We start from the raw sequence: 17500 nt of genomic DNA on the forward strand, positions 1-17500 counted from the left end.
CATACCTAACCTACCTAGTCTCTCATATATAGAGAACAGGCTTAAATATTTTTGAGTGGCATTTGCATGCACTTAATGCAAGTTTTGTGTCTCACCACTATTCTCTTCCACCCTTCTGAGGTTTTAACAAGGTTTGGGTACCATGCCCCACCCCAACACAAAAAAAGCACAACTGTAGGTAGACTGGTAATCTATAATTTCTTGATGATAGCTGGACTTTTCAAGTAAATCGATTAAGCTATCAATCACAGGTTCTCATTTGCTTTCTCTTGGTCACAAAAAATATAATGCTTAGATATTATAAGATTGTTAATCAAAAACCCGGTCAATTTATATATGCACACAACGGTACAAGTTCATATATATGGCCCATGTGTTCCTAGTGATAAATGTTGTGATATGAGCGATGGTGTACTTGATTTCCTTCGCAAGTGCGTAGTTCTCGAGATATTGAATATGAAAGATATGTAACTTGGGTTACCTCGCTTACCAGAACGATCTGAGGGGGACGTGTGGGAAAACGGGGTTTTTGGGTGGGGAGGAGCAATAAATTGAGTAATGGGCGTTTGCAAAAGCACGGAGTTATGCGATGTAGAGCCAGGAATATCATAGAAATAGGAAAAAACCACCCCGATTGGAGGGAGTGTTTTGTGACTTGGGCTTATACATGGCAGCCATGTTGTGGTTCACAAGCGGCAGCGAGGAATCGCTAGATTTAGCGAAGCGCACTCAAGTCTATAGTTACCTCGGTTAGCAGAACGATCTGAGGGGGACGTGTGGGAGAAGGGGGTTTTTGGGTGGGGAGGAGAAATAAATGGAGTAATGGGCGTATGCAAGATCACAGTTCTAAGATCTATAGCCAGGAATGTCATTGAAATACATAATTCAACGTTGTTGACGGGAGTGTGCCGTGTTTTGGGGCTTATACATGGCAGCCCAAAAACCCCGGTTTCCCACATTTCCCCCCCAGATCGTTCGGGAGGAGAGGTAGGCCAAAGTGCATCACTTTAACAATTAATTTCTATAAAAGTACGCACTTCCGAAGGAAATGAAGTACACCATAGTTCATATTACAACATTTATCACTAGAAACACATGAGCCAGATAATCACTAGTACTGTTGTGTGAATGTCTTTCCAAAGTACCCAACACCTACTTAGGTACAGATATGATGGACTTTAACTTACAGGTAAAAATCCAACCACACACAGACTAGCGAACGCCTACAAGTAATCTTATCGTTACTTGTGTGTGTGTGGGTTTTTTTTTCTGCTTATAATACTTGACACTTCAGCGTCTCACAAATTACCAATTATTAATATATAGATCCATATAATATATAAATATTATATATATATATATAAATATATATATATATACCTATATTCTCGCAACTCTGCTAGAGCACTTTTAGAAATTGCTTTACATTGTTCACTCTTAACCCTAAAGTTATTGTTTGCAACAACAAAGAAAACTTAATTGGTAGGATTCCATAAGGGTTAACCAATCTTCTTATTTTCTTATCGGGAAAATCACCTCTTTACAAGCTCTAGGTTATTTAACAATTGTGTTTTCTATAGGAAGCTCGCTGCCTGAGCGGGTTAGGACGTCGTTACTTGCGGCGAAGGAGGTGGCGGTTCGAATCCTGTCACCGCCGAAGTTGAACCAAGGGCATGGTTAATTAAATTCCACGTTACAAAGTCCTCTGTAAGGGGTACCGTTCTAGCCTCCCGGTGTGGGGGAGTTTGTGAGGTTAAACCATATCATCATCAAGTGTTCTCCATAGGAAGTAGTGGCGAGATGATTTGATACCCAGGATTTGGTGTAGTCAGTGCTATTTTAAAAGGGAGATAGTTATTGAAGAGTGTTGTGAATTTTGGGCAGTCTAGCAATACGTGATTATGAGTATAGCATTTCATCGGCAAATGGGGGAGGGAGTTGTTTCCTGTCATGAAGTGGACATGTGTAGGACGGTAAAGTCTTGTTCTTAGGCGTACTAGTGCTCTTGCAGAACGTCTGTAATGTTCATGGGAAGATATCCATATATGGAACTTGATTGCAGGAATAAAGCAAGGATGCCTCCTCATCCTGGCACTTCCAACAACTACATGCAATGGGTACTGGGCAAGAGTTTTCGATTAATGCATTTTCGAGACATCCATTGGCGATACAAAAGTCACAGATAGTGGACAGTTGAATGATAGGTAGTGACGTGATTTTCTGAAGTGTAAGTACAAATACAAGAAGCTTTTCACTAAAAGACACTCAAATGTATCAGGGTTGGTTAAGCTCTAAGTCCACGGTAAGATAAGAAATGCATTTATCACTGACATAAGGACATGTTTGTACTGGTCTTCCCTGGCATACAGGGACCCAGATGTAACCTGACGTCATAAAACATACGTATACTACACACACACACACACACACACACACACACACACACACACACACACACACACACACGACTGGACGTCAGAAAATCACATGGCCCGAATGGTATTGCAAATTGGATTCTAAAGGAGTGCAAAGAAGAACTAACAGACAAAATACACATCTTAATAAACAGCTCACTCAAAGAAGGAAAGATACCTGAGGACTGGAAAAATGCTAACATTGTACCAATATATAAAGGAGGAAACAAGGAAGAACCCACCAACTATAGGCCAGTATCACTAACAAGCACTATAGCCAAAATTTGTGAGAAAATAATCAAGAATAGATGGGTAAAACATCTGGAAGACAACAACATATTAAACCCAAGACAATTCGGGTTCAGACAAGGAAGATCATGCACCACAAACTTAATATGCTTTTACTCAAGACTAATAGACATAGTGCAAGAAAGAAATGGATGGGCTGATTGTGCATTCCTAGACTTGCAAAAAGCCTTTGACAAAGTACCACACAGAAAACTACTAAAAAAAACTGGAACACATAGGAGGAATACAAGGAAACCTACTAAAATGGATGGAGGACTTTCTGACTGGTAGAAAGATGAGAGTAGTGCTCAGAGAAAAATATTCAGATTGGAAAGAGGTGATCAGTGGAGTACCACAAGGATCTGTACTGGCACCAATAATGTTTGCTATCTATATGAATGACATGGACGAGGACGTGAACTGCTACATGAGCTTCTTTGCTGATGACGCCAAACTGTTAAGGAAAGTAGAAACTGATGAGGACTGTGAAGCACTGCAAGAAGACCTAAATAGGGTATGGAACTGGAGTCAGAAATGGGAAGTGGACTTTAATACTAAGAAGTGTAGCATAATGGAGTTTGGAAAAAGCAAAAACAGAATATCAGGAAAATATACAATTGGAACCAAGGAAGTAAAGAAAGTAGGATCCGAAAAAGATTTGGGTGTAATTATCACGAACGACTTGTCCTATGATATACAGATTAACAAAATTGTCGGGGAGACTTACAACTTGCTAAGATCAATAAAAGTGGCATTTACATACTTGGACGAAGACATGATAAAAAAAAAATATTGGTTACATTGATAAGGCCTAAATTAGAGGATGCGGCGACATTGTGGTCCCCCAGTACCAAAAAGAACATAAAGAAAATAGAAAGAATCCAAAGAGCAGCTACAAAAATGGCACTTGCACTTGCAAACTTATCATACGAGGAGAGATTGGCTAAACTGGAATTACCGACACTGGAGCAAAGAAGAGAGAGAGGTGACCTATTGACCATCTACAGAATCATGAAAGGCACAGAGATACTTGATAGAGAGAACTTACTTAACTGGGACAAAAGAAACACAAGAGGACATGGTAAGAAAATAAAAAAACATAGCTATAGAAGAGAACTGAAGAAAAACAGTTTTCCACATAGAGTTTTGGACACTTGGAACAAACTGGATAATGAAATAGTATGCGCAAAAACCATTCATGGTGTTTAAAAACAAACTAGACACTGCGAGATACAATGGCGGGACAACACGAGCATAGCTCCCCTTCCCGCAAAATACAACTAGGTAAATACAACTAGGTAAATACACACACACACACACACACACACACACACACACACACACACACACACACACACACACACACACACACACACACACATATATATATATATATATATATAAATATATATATATATATATATATATATATATATATATATATATAATGTTGTGTTATGGACATGGTTACATATATGGAGCATCTGAATGCTATGATGCGTACAGGAAAGAGATAGGAACTGGGTACAAACGGAATATATATAAGCATACGCAATATAACATTGTGGCACTGACGCATTTGCATAAATGCGTACGTGGACTAAGGACGCTCAAAATTTAGCACAACTATGCACATCCTCACTACGCACTTCAGTCATAGTACAATATCACTACATTGACTCGCCCTTTCCAAGAGCATAACGTACTTAATAGTAAGAACAATCAGAGTAGTATCAGAATCGCAATCCGACCCGTGCGCGTTACATGCAGGGTGACAGGAAGCAAATGTCCAGGTGAGGTAGATGCACAGGTTGGATGGGTAGAATTGGCAGAGGATTTAAGGGCAGGGTCTATGACGTCACATATGAGTGTCTGAGCGTCAGTATTAGTGACGTCATCTGTGCGTGTCTGAGTGCGGGTCTCAGTTTGTTGAATGATAGCTGGTTTCAAACGGTCGATTGAAACAGACGTATCGCCTTGGGGAAGTCTAAGAATCAATTATTTTGATTCACAGTAGAGGACGCAATTATGATCCAAGAATGAGGCGTGTGACAACAACTACAAAATACCGTGGAAAAGAACGTCTAAGATGCTGTAATGATTATAATTTATCTTATATTATTTGTTTTTGTTTTATCATTTGTCTGGTTGATTTTCATTTATTATTAGTTATATGTCAATTTATCATCATTTACTATTTACCTGTTTGTTCATTATTTAACTATACTTATGCATTTATGTATTTTATTTGTTATTTACATTATTATATTTCTTATTTTTATTGATTTATTATTATTATTATGATTTTTTTCGCCCCCGACCTAGATATGGACCAAAAGGTCTCCTGTCGGCATACTCCGCCTTTGTAATTCCAAGTTCCACGTCTACTTCACTATACGTACGTATGCGTGCCCCGAAGCATTTATAAACCTCTGTCGGTCTAAGTTAAGAAGATTCTGAGTCAAAAAGTAATAGTGATGTTTGTGAAGTGGTACTAATGAGGAATTTGTAACTCTCAGGCATTTATAACAAATGGCAGCCCGACGGTTGCTAGACATACTTCTACAGACTGCCAATCAACTTTTTCGACAGGCTTTTTCCGGGCAGGATAGCGACTGTCAAAACAGCGACTGTCATAATAGCGACTTCATAAGGGCGACGTAATCAGGTGAGCGACTTTCAAAACGGCGACTGTCTTAACGGCGACCGCGTTATAACAGCGACTGTAATAATAGCGACTTTACTATCAACCGGTCAGAATGGTCGCAGACTTATGTTTCAATTGCTTGTGTTTTCGTGTTTGTATTTGCGTGTTCAGTTGTGTTTACTTTGTGAGATAGGTTCAGAATGAAATATGCTCAAAAGGTCGCAGACTTATGTTTCTATCGCTCATATTTATTTGTTTGTGTTTACATGTTTCACTAAAGTGAATTTACTGGTCGGTTGTGGCCGAAACGTCTGTGGCCGAAACGTCTGTGGCCGAAACATCCTACATTCGATGCGCTCCCCTCCTGCATGCTCATAATGATGTTGAACTTTTGGACTGGGTTGTTCAAAATCATTTTTTGCACTATCTTGGCGTTAAATCTATCTTGACATTAAAACATCATGGTATCACAGAGCGTTACCATGACTTTTAACATCAAGATAAACTAACGCCAGAATTAGTTTTTGAGCACCCCAACCCTAGATTCCTTGTTATGATATGTTATCAATGTTAGGCAACTTTTTGTGCAACAATAACACCATTTACCTTAGTCCACAAATGAAAGCTGTATAATTTTAATTTAGATAACTTGGTGCACTGTATAATTTCAATTTAGATAATTTGTTTCAGGAATTCAATTTCGTTTTCACACAGTATGTGCAAAAAATATTGTCACTTGAAATGATATATATTTTCTTAATTTTAATAATATATTTCCTTTCAATACTAAGTAAATAATAATAGCAGCATTTGGAGGACTGGCCGAAACGTCCTACGTCGGTTTTTTAATTCTTTTATTATTTTTCTTTCAATGATAGGTAAATAATAATAGCAACATTTAGGATTGGCCGAAACGTCGTACCCTGCAGAGTCTTGGCCGAAACGTCTGTGGCTGAAACATCCTACATTCGATACGCTCCCCTCCTACATGCTCATAATGATGTTGAACTTCTGGACTGGGTTGTTCAAAATCATTTTTTGCACTATCTTGGCGTTAAATCTATCTTGACATTAAACATCATGGTAACACAGAGCGTTACCATGACTTTTAACATCAAGATAAACTAACGCCAGAATTAGTTTTTGAACAACCCAACCCTAGACTCCTTGTTATGATATGTTATCAATGTTAGGCAACTTTTTGTGCAACAATAACACCATTTACCTTAGTCCACACATGAAAGCTGTATAATTTTAATTTAGATAACTTGGTGCACTGTATAATTTCAATTTAGATAATTTGTTTCATAAAATTAATTTCGTTTTCACACAGTATGTGCAAAAATATTGTCACTTGAAATTATATATATATTCTTATTTTTTTAATAATACATTTTCTTTCAATAATAAGTAAATAATAATAGCAACATTTGGAGGACTGGCCGAAACGTCGTACCCTGTAGAGTTCTGGCCGAAACGTCAGTGGCCGAAACATCCTACATTCCATGCGCTCCCCTCCTGCATGCTCATAATGATGTTGAACTTCTGGACTGGGTTGTTCAAAACAAAATTTTGCATTATCTTGGCGTTAAATCTACCTGACATTAAGCATCATGAACATCAAGATAAACTAACGCCAGAATTAGTTTTTGAACAACCCAACCCTAGACTCCTTGTTATGATGTTATCAATGTTAGGCAACTTTTTGTGCAACAATAACACCATTTACCTTAGTCCACACATGAAAGCTGTATAATTTTAATTTAGATAACTTGGAGATGAGTGACGATAATTAGAGGGTGAATCAGGAAAAATAGTACTGCAAGCGGAGGAAAGCATATACCAACGTTTACATGACTTAGCTGTTTTCCCATTATATAGGTGATAGCTGCAGATTTGCTACCGTTGATCATCATGAAACGGCCATACATTTGTGGGAATATTAGTGGAAGTTTAGCTTTTGTTGTCACTGTTAAACACAACACTATTACTAGTGGGTCACTCGGCGCTTGTTTGGTCCCCAACATTGACACATTAACCCATTAAACTCCGATGACAAGATGTCTTGTCATTTGGTCAAATAAAACAAAAAATCATAAAACACCAAAATGTTTGATCAAACACCAGAAAAATATGACGTCAATCCTCGCTTCGCTCGCAGCGAAGCGAGGACTGACGTCATATTTTTCTGGTGTTTGATCAAACATTTTGGTGTTTTATGATTTTTTGTTTTATTTGACCAAAAGACAAGACATCTTGTCATCGGAGTTTAATGGGTTAACTGAGGCCCTAGGCGTAAGATACGCTTGTATTGGGCCTTCTTAGCATACAGGGTTGCCAGATCTATCTATCTATCTATCTATATATATATAAATATATATATATATATATATATATATATATATATATATGCACTAAAAACCCACTATTATTTGGATTTAAGAAAAGAAGGAAGTAACGAATTTCCGTATATTTCGATCACTTACTGTGATCCTCTTCAAGCGGAAATTCGTTACTTCCTTCTTTTCTTAAATCCAAATAATAGTGGGTTTTTAGTGCAATTACTAATGTGTAACGACATTACTGGACAGTCATATATATATATGTATATATATATGTATATATATATATATATAAATATATATATATACAGTATATATATATATATATATTGCAGAATACCACAGAGGAAGGAAAAATATGTAGTCCAAGCGCTTTCGTGATATTTCCACATCATCCAAGAGTACAACATAATGAGCCTAATTCTGTTGTACTCCTGGATAATGTGAAAAAATATCACTAAAGCTCTGACTCCATGCTTTCCCTCCTTTGTAGTATTATTGTGTTTTCGTGATATTTTCACATTATCCAAGAGTACGTCTACAAATAATTACCTGTATGGCTTCCTTCTTTGATTAGATCATTCAGCGTCTCGCAAATAACCGAAGAATTTAGAATTTTCTTGCAACTCTACATGAACACTTAGAAATTGCTTCATATTTTCTCTTATCCAAAGAAAATGTTAATTATAAAAAAAAGTCAGAAGCTCCATTATGGGGTAACTTAATTGTTCTTATTTCATCTATAAAAGTTGTAGTTAATAGTTGTGTTCTCTATAGGAAGTCATGGTGAGTTGATAAAGATATTGGTGTTTTGACACCCAGGATTGTTGTTGTCGTTCCCTAGACTGTCTGTCCGAGCAGTCCCGTCTCCCCAAGGAATGCCACAGCCGAAACTGGGTTTTCCCACAGATCCTTTATAGAGTGTATGTTGTGTTGTTTGCGTGCATGATTGTGTATAATGCAGTCTTCCATTATGTGTTGTATGGTATGGGGTGAAGTGTTACATCCTGGGCAGCTGTTCACAATGCAGTTATCCAGCCTCTTCTGGTAGCTTAGAAGTGCTGGGTGGTGGCCGCACCGCAGTCTGGCCAGATGGACTCTGTTCTTTCGTGGGAGAGAGGATTCAGAAGGGTGGATATCAGGGGGTCTGGCATGCAGCAGTGTGTTGTCTTTCAGTGTGTTAATGGAGCGGTGAGTGATATGATTATGAATATGTTTCCGGAGGCTGGTATTTGGTGGTTGTGGAGGAAGAGAAGAGAGTATCTGTGTGTGATACAGGTCTTTGGGTGTTGTTTTAATGCTTCTTGGTGTGTGTGGGTGTTCTGCTATGTAGTGTAGCGGGTGTGATGTGTTTGTGGTGGCTGCAGCAAGTGTTTGTGTACCTCTCATGTCGAGGTGGTCCGACTTTGAGGACTTTTGTTTCATGGTGTAAATGGTCTGTAGGTGTTGTATTTGTGCAGCCTGTAATTGCCTTTAGGGCTTTGTTTCGTATGATTTGAAGGGTGTTGTGGTGTCCTGGAGCCGCAGCGTCTACGTCGTGGGACCAGCCCCCAACCCCAAGAGTTGGGGGCCAAACGGCGGCAACCAGCCCTGGCCACCGGCTCTACGCAGGTGGCACCGATCCCCAAGAGGAGTTACGTCTGCCTTGGGGAGTACCACAATCCTTTTTCTCAACACCCAGGATTTGGTGTAGCTAGTGTTGTTGTTCGGTAGGGGGGGGGGTAGATTACATAGTAAATAGTTATTATGGAATGTTGTATACATTAGACAGTTTGGCCGTACGTGTGAGAATACGAGGGAGCTTTACATTGGCAAATGGGGTTGGGTTGTTTTCTGTCAAAAGGTGGGCATATGTGAGACAGGAAAATTTTGTTATTAGACATACTAGTGCTGTTTCAGAATGTCGGTTATGTTCAAGAGAAGGTAAATCATATATGTGGTTTGATTGCAGAAGGCAAGGATGTGTCCTCATTCCAGCACTCCCACCAACCACATGCACTGGTTACTGGGTAGAGTTATTGATTAAGGTAAGAAACTCCTCAAAATCCTTATCCTCCAGCACCGATGAAGATGTCCTTCCTAATCTTGATATAATGAGGAAAAAGCACCTTGTCCATGTCCACCAGAGGGTTTTCTTGGACAGTGTTCACCAGTCACGAAAGTGCTCCTGGGCCTCCTAGTCCTTTTACTTGTATGCTTGGACACAGCCTGACTGTCCCGGAGACAGAGAAAGCAACAGGAATTTGTGAAACCCGCTTGCATACCCATAAGGAGGTCGATGACCTCGAGAGCCTCGAAGAGACTACATTGGTACTGATTGTGCTTGACAGCTTCTAAAGGACCTCGATATTGGAAATGAACTCTCTTACTGGGATTCGAACCCTCGCCTGAGCGGCTTGTTTCGTAGAAGGCGAAGACCATACTGTCACGTCACCACGTACCTTCAAAATAGAACGAATTAGGTCGTGGTGACATGACGGTATGGTCTTCGCCTTCTACGAAGCAAGGGTTCGAATCCCAGTAGAAAAGTTTACTTCCAAATGTCAAAATGACACAAAGACCTCGATATTGTCATACAACTCCTTCAGGTAGACTGAGTGGTCAATGGGGATGCTGGGGTATTTGATTTCTTGTAGACAGACTATTCCTAAAATTTCTAATAAAAAGAAAAGCAAATAAATGGGACACATCTCAAAAACTGCATGTGATGAGTAAAAACTGGTTTTGCATCTAAAATTTCTCTGTAAACCAGTGTAACCAATGTCAAATTGGTCTCTGGTTGTGCATGAAAAAATTATCACCCTTTTTAAAAACAGGAAAATTTGCCTACCCCTGAGAAATAGACACAAATCCAGTATGAACCAACTTATAAAATACTTCTTTTTAATGCTCACAGATTTCAAGCTTACATTTAACATCCATAATTTTTTGTCTGGAGGGGATTTTGTAGCTTTATGTCTATCTGTATGACTGTGTCTTTCATGCTAATGCTGATGTTAGTATATTTCTTCCACACTGAAGGTCGAGTTTCAATCAGGTACCATATCTAACCCATCTTTGTAAATACGAAAAAAAAAAAAAAAAAATCCAATATCATGTTATGCCCTGTCTCCCAGAGGCTGACACCTCAGACACAATGTGTAGTGGAGAGGGGAGCTAAGTGAAAATGCTCTTTACATTTTCTCACCTTTATTAAACTTAAAGTCTATTAGCCAAAACTAAGTCATCTGGAAGGATAGATTAATATATTCACAAATGTAGAAAAAGATTACTTTGTCTTAGCTTTTTATGGGCCAATTTAATTTATTGTGCCAACTGAACTAACAAGATATCTATGAAGCAATTAATTGTATAGTTTTTAGAAATATATATACTTCTTATGTATAAACAAAATGTAACAGCTGATCAATATGAAAGAAAATGTCATGTAAATGATTTATTTTATATACAGTTTTACACATCCTTACCAATGGTAATCTTTAAAAAGCCTTCTACTGTATGGGTCAATGTGTCACATTCATATTAACCCATTCAACTCCGATGACAAGATGTCTTGTCATTTGGTCAAATAAAACAAAAAATCATAATAAAACAACAAAATGTTTGATGATCAAACAGCACCAGAAAAATATGACGTCATCAGTCCTCCTCCTCGAGGAGGACTGATGACGTCATATTTTTCTGGTGCTGTTTGATCATCAAACATTTTGTTGTTTTATTATGATTTTTTGTTTTATTTGACCAAATGACAAGACATCTTGTCATCGGAGTTGAATGGGTTAATACTTTACAAGAAAGCTTTATAGCAAAGTTCACTTGACTTTTTATCTTGTGTGGATATTCAGATGTCTGTCAAGGCTTTTCTTACTTGAGAAAGCTGCAATGCAAATGTCACACTGAAAAGGCTTCTCCCCTGTGTGGGTCCTCATGTGGTTTTTGAGCTGTTGCCTTCTTACAAAAGCTGCCGCACAGAGGTCACATTGGAAGGGCTTCTCTCCTGTGTGGGTCCTCATGTGATAATTAAAGTCACCTTTCCTTGTGAAAGCTGCATCACAAAAGTCACACTGGAAGGGCTTCTCTCCTGTGTGGGTCATCACATGATGTTCAAGGCCTGTCTTTCTTGCAAAAGCTGCATCACAGAGGTCACATTTGTGAGGCTTCTCTCCTGTGTGGGTCCTCATGTGATAATTAAGGTCACCTTTCCTTATGAAAGCTGCATCACAAAAGTCACATTGGAAGGGCTTCTCTCCTGTGTGGGTCCTCATGTGATAATTAAGGTCACCTTTCCTTGTGAAAGCGGCATCACAAAAGTCACACTGGAAGGGCTTCTCTCCTGTGTGGATCATCACATGATGTTCAAGACTTGTCTTTCTTGCAAAAGCTGTATTGCAAAGGCCACACTGGAAAGGTTTCTCCCCTGTGTGGGTCCTCATGTGAATATCAATTTCAGATTTATTTCTGAAAGCTGCATCGCAAAGCTCACATTTGAATGGCTTCTCTCCTGTGTGGGTTATCATGTGAGAATTAATGTCAGATTTATTTCTGAAACCTGAGTCACAAAGGTCACAATGGAAAGGCTTCTCTCTTTTGTGGGTCGTCACATGATATTCAAGACCAGTTTTAGTTGTATAATCTGCACTGCAAAGGTCACATTGGAAAGGTTTCTCTCCTGTGTGAATCATTTTATGCCTCCTGAGACTTCCCTTGTGGGGGAAATCTGCATCACATAAGTCACAATGGAATGCTTTTTCCCTGGCGTCCATGGCAAATGTATAGAATTTAATGGCAACTCTTCATATGAAATCTGGACTGGTAAATCCTGGACCTGAAAAATTTAATGTTTTAATACCTAAGGCGTCTGTTTAATACAGAGATTGAACGTTAACATTCAGCAGTCATAATTGTAAGATCTGATTGTGTTTATTGGGTGTCATGCAAGATAAATACTTAGCTTGGAGAAAAAACAGCAAGGGAAAGTACTCGGTCTACTAGTCCCTATTTACTAAAATATATTAACTGATGGTGGTGGTGATGAAAACAATACTTGTAGCAGTCACAATCTAATCAGGTTCTATGAATAAAAATAACAATAAATATTCACACATACTGTATGTGATACCTGACTAGAAAATTTCATATTACTGTTCTACAACACCTTCACACAATGGACTACAGGGAAATTAGGTAAAAAACCATTGTTCATATTACTGAATTGCATACCATTTAGGGATGTAAGTACTTTAATAAAACATTCTACAAGCTAATTTGTTTAGTAAACCTATTTATAAAATATATATATATATATATATATATATATATATATATATATATATATTTCAATGACGTGAAAATTAATTTCATTTGGAAAAATTTTGTTTGTACTAACTCACCATCCCCCACTAGTATGTGGTACACCATGTTGAAAAACACAAATTTTGAGTAAAATGCATTAAAAAAATAGTAGTCATTGAGAAAGAACAACACATTATGTGTGTGTGTATATACCTATATATATATATATATATTTATACACACACACACATATATATACACATGAACACACACACACACTTTCATCGAATGGACGGCGAGAATTGGTGTACCAAAGAAAAAGGAAAATCTACATGGATCTCAACGTCCAGGAAGTGCCTTATTGTATTTATAGGGAAGGGGAGTGCTCGTGGTGTAGTGGGGGAGTGATAGGGAAGGAGAAGGGAAGGGATTATTGAGGGAAATGGAGGGAAATGAGGAAGAGAGGGACATGGTCCAGGAGGCCAGGCATCTTGTAAACAAGAGGCGGACCGACAATAATGATTTTGGTGACGACGGGATCAACAAAAATGTAAAGATTAGAAGTATAGATAAGAGCAGCACAGTGGAAGGTGATGATAGTAGTTTCCAGGGATTTAAAGAGGGTGGGGGGGAACCAACCTCCCCCGATTGGCAAGACTAGAGGAGAAACTTGATAAGATGACCGAACATTGGGAAAACAGGTTCGGTAACGTAGCCAAAATTGCGCAGAGTTGAAAAATTGGAAGAACTAGAGAAGGCGAACAAAAATTTAACTAATGAAATAGAAGAATTAAAAAGACAGTTAAAAGAAGTAAAAGAGGAGAATGAAGAATTAAAGAGGAATAATAAAGACAACAAAGAGGCCATAGCAAAAGAAGCACAGGGTTGGAAAAAAATCCAGGAAAACAGTAAAGATGCATTTACTGACATAATTACACAGCAGCAAGTGAACAATATAAAAAGGTATGGATAAAAAGAGAAATGAATAAAGAGGAAAGAGAGGAGGAAAAAATTAAAAGACATGAAGCTAAGGAAAAAAACGAGATGAGAACAGAGTCAGAAAAAGAGAAGTTCTATTGGAGAGTAGTGAATATGAAAGTAAGGAAATACAACATACTAGAGAAAAACAAAAGGGAAACAGAGAATACAATGGAAGTGGCAGAAAACTAAGAGTGTCTTACACAAATATAGATGGATTAATAACAGGATTGAATGAGCTGAATGATTATCTGAAGGAAAAAGAACCGGACATAATGGGAATTGTAGAAACGAAATTAAAAGGTCCACTACCACCCAATAGTATAGGACATGATGCATATAATCATTTGATTAGGAACAGAGAGACAAAACAAGGGGTATAAACGTGAGGTGTGTCACATATGGAAAGAATACAGTAGAGATGATTATGATCGAAGTGGAAGACAGAGATAAGAAGAGCAGAAAGTTTGTGATAAATTATGTGCCTCCAAAAACAGCCTCGTGGGAAGAGAGTGAACATAAAAGTATGTTAGAGGACACAAGGATAACATTAAATAAGATAATGGAAGATGGAGGAAGAATAGTTATGATGGGCGACTTTAATTGCAAAGAAGTCTGCTGGGAAGAGATGACAGTAAAGGGTGGAGACGGCTCATGGGGAAATGTTCTACTCGAGATGATTATTGAACATACAATGACACAGTGGATACAGGAGAACACTAGGTATAGAAATGAAGAAGAACCATCGAGACTAGACTTAATAATCACATCTGAACCTTAGAATAGTGGAAAAGATTGAATATAAAACACCAATAAGTAAAAGTGAACACATATTGATTGAACTGGAACTAAATGAGGAAAAATACATGAAAAGAAATGAACAATATAGAAAAGGAAGAATGATGTATGAAAAAACAAACTTTGATAAAATAAGATAATTCTTTCAAAAAGAAAACTGGGAAGGAATATACAAAGAAGAAACAACAGTGGAAGAGAAATGGAATATTTTGAAAAAAAAAAAAAAATCATACAAAAGGAGTGAAAAAGTATGTCCCAACACAAAAACAAGAAAAAGAATATGTAAAGTGCTGGTACAACAAAAATTGTAGGGAGTTAAAAGACAAAAGAGACAAAGCTTGGACCAAATAGAAGACAAAAGACCTGAAAAATGGAAAATATGTACTTGTTATAGAAATGAATATGTACAAGCGTGCAGAGAGGAAAAGAGAAAATATGAAAAAGATGTCATAGAAAAATGTAAAGATCAACCAAAACTATTTTACAGATTTGTAAACAACAAACTGAAAAACAAACAAGATTTGGAGAAATTAAGACAAGGAGTTGAATACACAGAGGAAATAGAAATGGTGGAAATTATGAACAAACATTTTAAATCAGTGTTTACAAGGGAGGACATACAACCTGAAGAGATCGAATGGAAAGAGAAAGTCCCTCCTATGAAAGAAATAGAAGTAACAAAGAATGAAATAATGAAACACTTAAGTAATCTTGATGTCAGAAAATCACATGGACCAGATGAAATAGCAAACTGGATTTTGAAAGGATGCAGGAATGAACTGGCAGACAAAATACATAGCATAATAAACAGTTCCTTGAAAGAAGGAAAAGTTCCAGAAGATTGGAAAAAAAGCAAATATAGTACCTATATATAAAGGGGGAAATAAAGAGGAACCTACCAACTATAGACCAGTCTCTCTAACAAGTACAATAGCAAAAATTTGTGAAAGAATTATCAAAAGTAGATGGGTAAAATACTTGGAAAAAAACAACGTACTAAATCCAAGGCAATTTGGATTCAGACAAGGACGATCATGCGTCACCAATTTAATATGCTTCTATTCAAGGCTAATAGATATAATACAAGAAAGAGATGGATGGGCTGATTGTGCATTTCTAGACCTAAAAAAAGCTTTTGACAAAGTACCACATAAGAAGTTGCTTAAGAAACTAGAATCTGAAGGAGGAATACAAGGTAAATTACTAAATTGGATGGAAGACTTCTTGCAAGAAAGAAAAATGAGAGTAGTGATAAGAGACAAACACTCAAAATGGGATGAAGTAATAAGCAGTGTTCCACAAGGAACAGTTCTGGCCCCAATAATGTTTGCTATATATATTAATGATATGGATGAAGAAATTAAAAGTTATATGAGCTTCTTTGCAGATGATGCAAAACTATTAAAAAAATAGAACACGGAAGAAGATTGTGAGTCACTACAGAGTGATCTAAATAAAGTATGGGAATGGAGTAGGAAGTGGGAGATGTAGTTCAACACTATAAAGTGTAGTATAATGGAATTTGGAAAAAGCAAAAACAGAATAACAGGATCATATAAATTGGGAGAAGAAGGAATATAAAAAAAAAGTAGAAAATGAGAAGGACCTGGGAGTCATTGTTATGAATAATATGTCACCTGAGAAACATATAAATAAGATTTTTGGAGAAACCTATAATTTAATAAGAACAATCAAAGTGGCATTTACATACCTGGATGAAGAAATGGTGAAGAAAATTCTAATCACTCTGATAAGACCAAGATTGGAATATGCAGCGATGATGTGGTTACCAAGTACAAAAAAATGTATTAAAAAAACTTGAAAGAATACAAAGAGCAATTACAAAATTGGCACCAACACTCTCAAAACTATCATATGAAGAGAGACTAGCAAAACTTGAACTACAGACACTAGAGCAAAAAAGAGAGGAGATTTGATAGCTATTTACAGAATCATGAAAGGCATAGAAATTATTGATAGAGAGAATCTGATCAAATGGGATGATAGAAATACAAGAGGACACAGAAAGAAAATCAAGAAAGACAGCTATAAAAGATATGTGAAAAAGAACAGCTTTCCTCACAGAGTAATAGACAGTTGGAACAAGTTAGATGAGAAAGTGGTGTGTGCAAAAACAATACATGAATTTGAAAATAGTTTAGATAAAATGAGATATGAAGACGGGACACCACGAGCATAGCTCCCCTTCCCGTAAAATACAACTAGGTAAACACACACTTTCGTCGGATGGATGGCAAAGATTGGAGTTCTGAAGAAAAAGTGAAATTTTCGTGGATCTCAACGCAAAGGAAGTACCTTATTGTATTTACAGGGAAGGGGAAAGCTTGTGGTGTAGTGGGAAAGTGAGGAAAAAGGAGATGGTGGACTGGATGGTGAGATTATTTAATATTTGCTGGAGAGAGGGTAGAGTGCCAGAGGACTGGAGGAGTGCGTGTATAGTTCCACTTTACGAGGGAAAAGGGGACAAGTGTGAATATAGTAGTTTCGGAGGGATTAGCTTAAGTGTAGTTGGGAAGGCTTATGGGAGGATCTTGATTGAGAGGATTAGGAGAGGAACAGAGGGAGTAATTGGTGAGGAACAGTGTGGATTTAGGACGGGTAGAGGTTGTGTAAATCAGATTTTTGTGGTAAGACAGATATGTGAGAAAACTAGGAAAGGGGAAGGATGTTTTTTGGGCCTTTATGGACCTGGAAAAGGCTTATGATAGGGTAGACAGGAA

The 17500-nt window shown here is 37.5% G+C and overlaps 2 protein-coding genes across 3 annotated transcripts in view; both read right to left on the bottom strand.

Annotated features, from left to right (window-relative positions):
- The window catches only part of LOC143031828 (uncharacterized), a 10014-nt gene extending 9334 nt beyond the window's left edge, over positions 1-680 (bottom strand). The window contains exon 1 of the mRNA XM_076196158.1: positions 491-680. The gene's annotated coding sequence lies outside the window, so the exon portion shown is untranslated. The remainder of the gene's footprint in view (positions 1-490) is intronic.
- Positions 681-11449: 10769 nt separating this feature from the next.
- Positions 11450-17500, bottom strand: part of LOC143030792 (uncharacterized) — an 8454-nt gene continuing 2403 nt past the window's right edge. For both annotated transcript variants that reach the window (XM_076194009.1, XM_076194008.1), the window contains exon 2: positions 11450-12516. In XM_076194009.1, coding sequence (XP_076050124.1) covers positions 11516-12454 — 939 coding nt within the window. In that variant the 5' untranslated portion in view covers positions 12455-12516 and the 3' untranslated portion in view covers positions 11450-11515. The remainder of the gene's footprint in view (positions 12517-17500) is intronic.

Source organism: Oratosquilla oratoria, chromosome 12, assembly GCF_046742065.1.
Source record: "Oratosquilla oratoria isolate Oo_2021 chromosome 12, ASM4674206v1, whole genome shotgun sequence".
Taxonomy (NCBI): Eukaryota; Metazoa; Arthropoda; class Malacostraca; order Stomatopoda; family Squillidae; genus Oratosquilla; species Oratosquilla oratoria.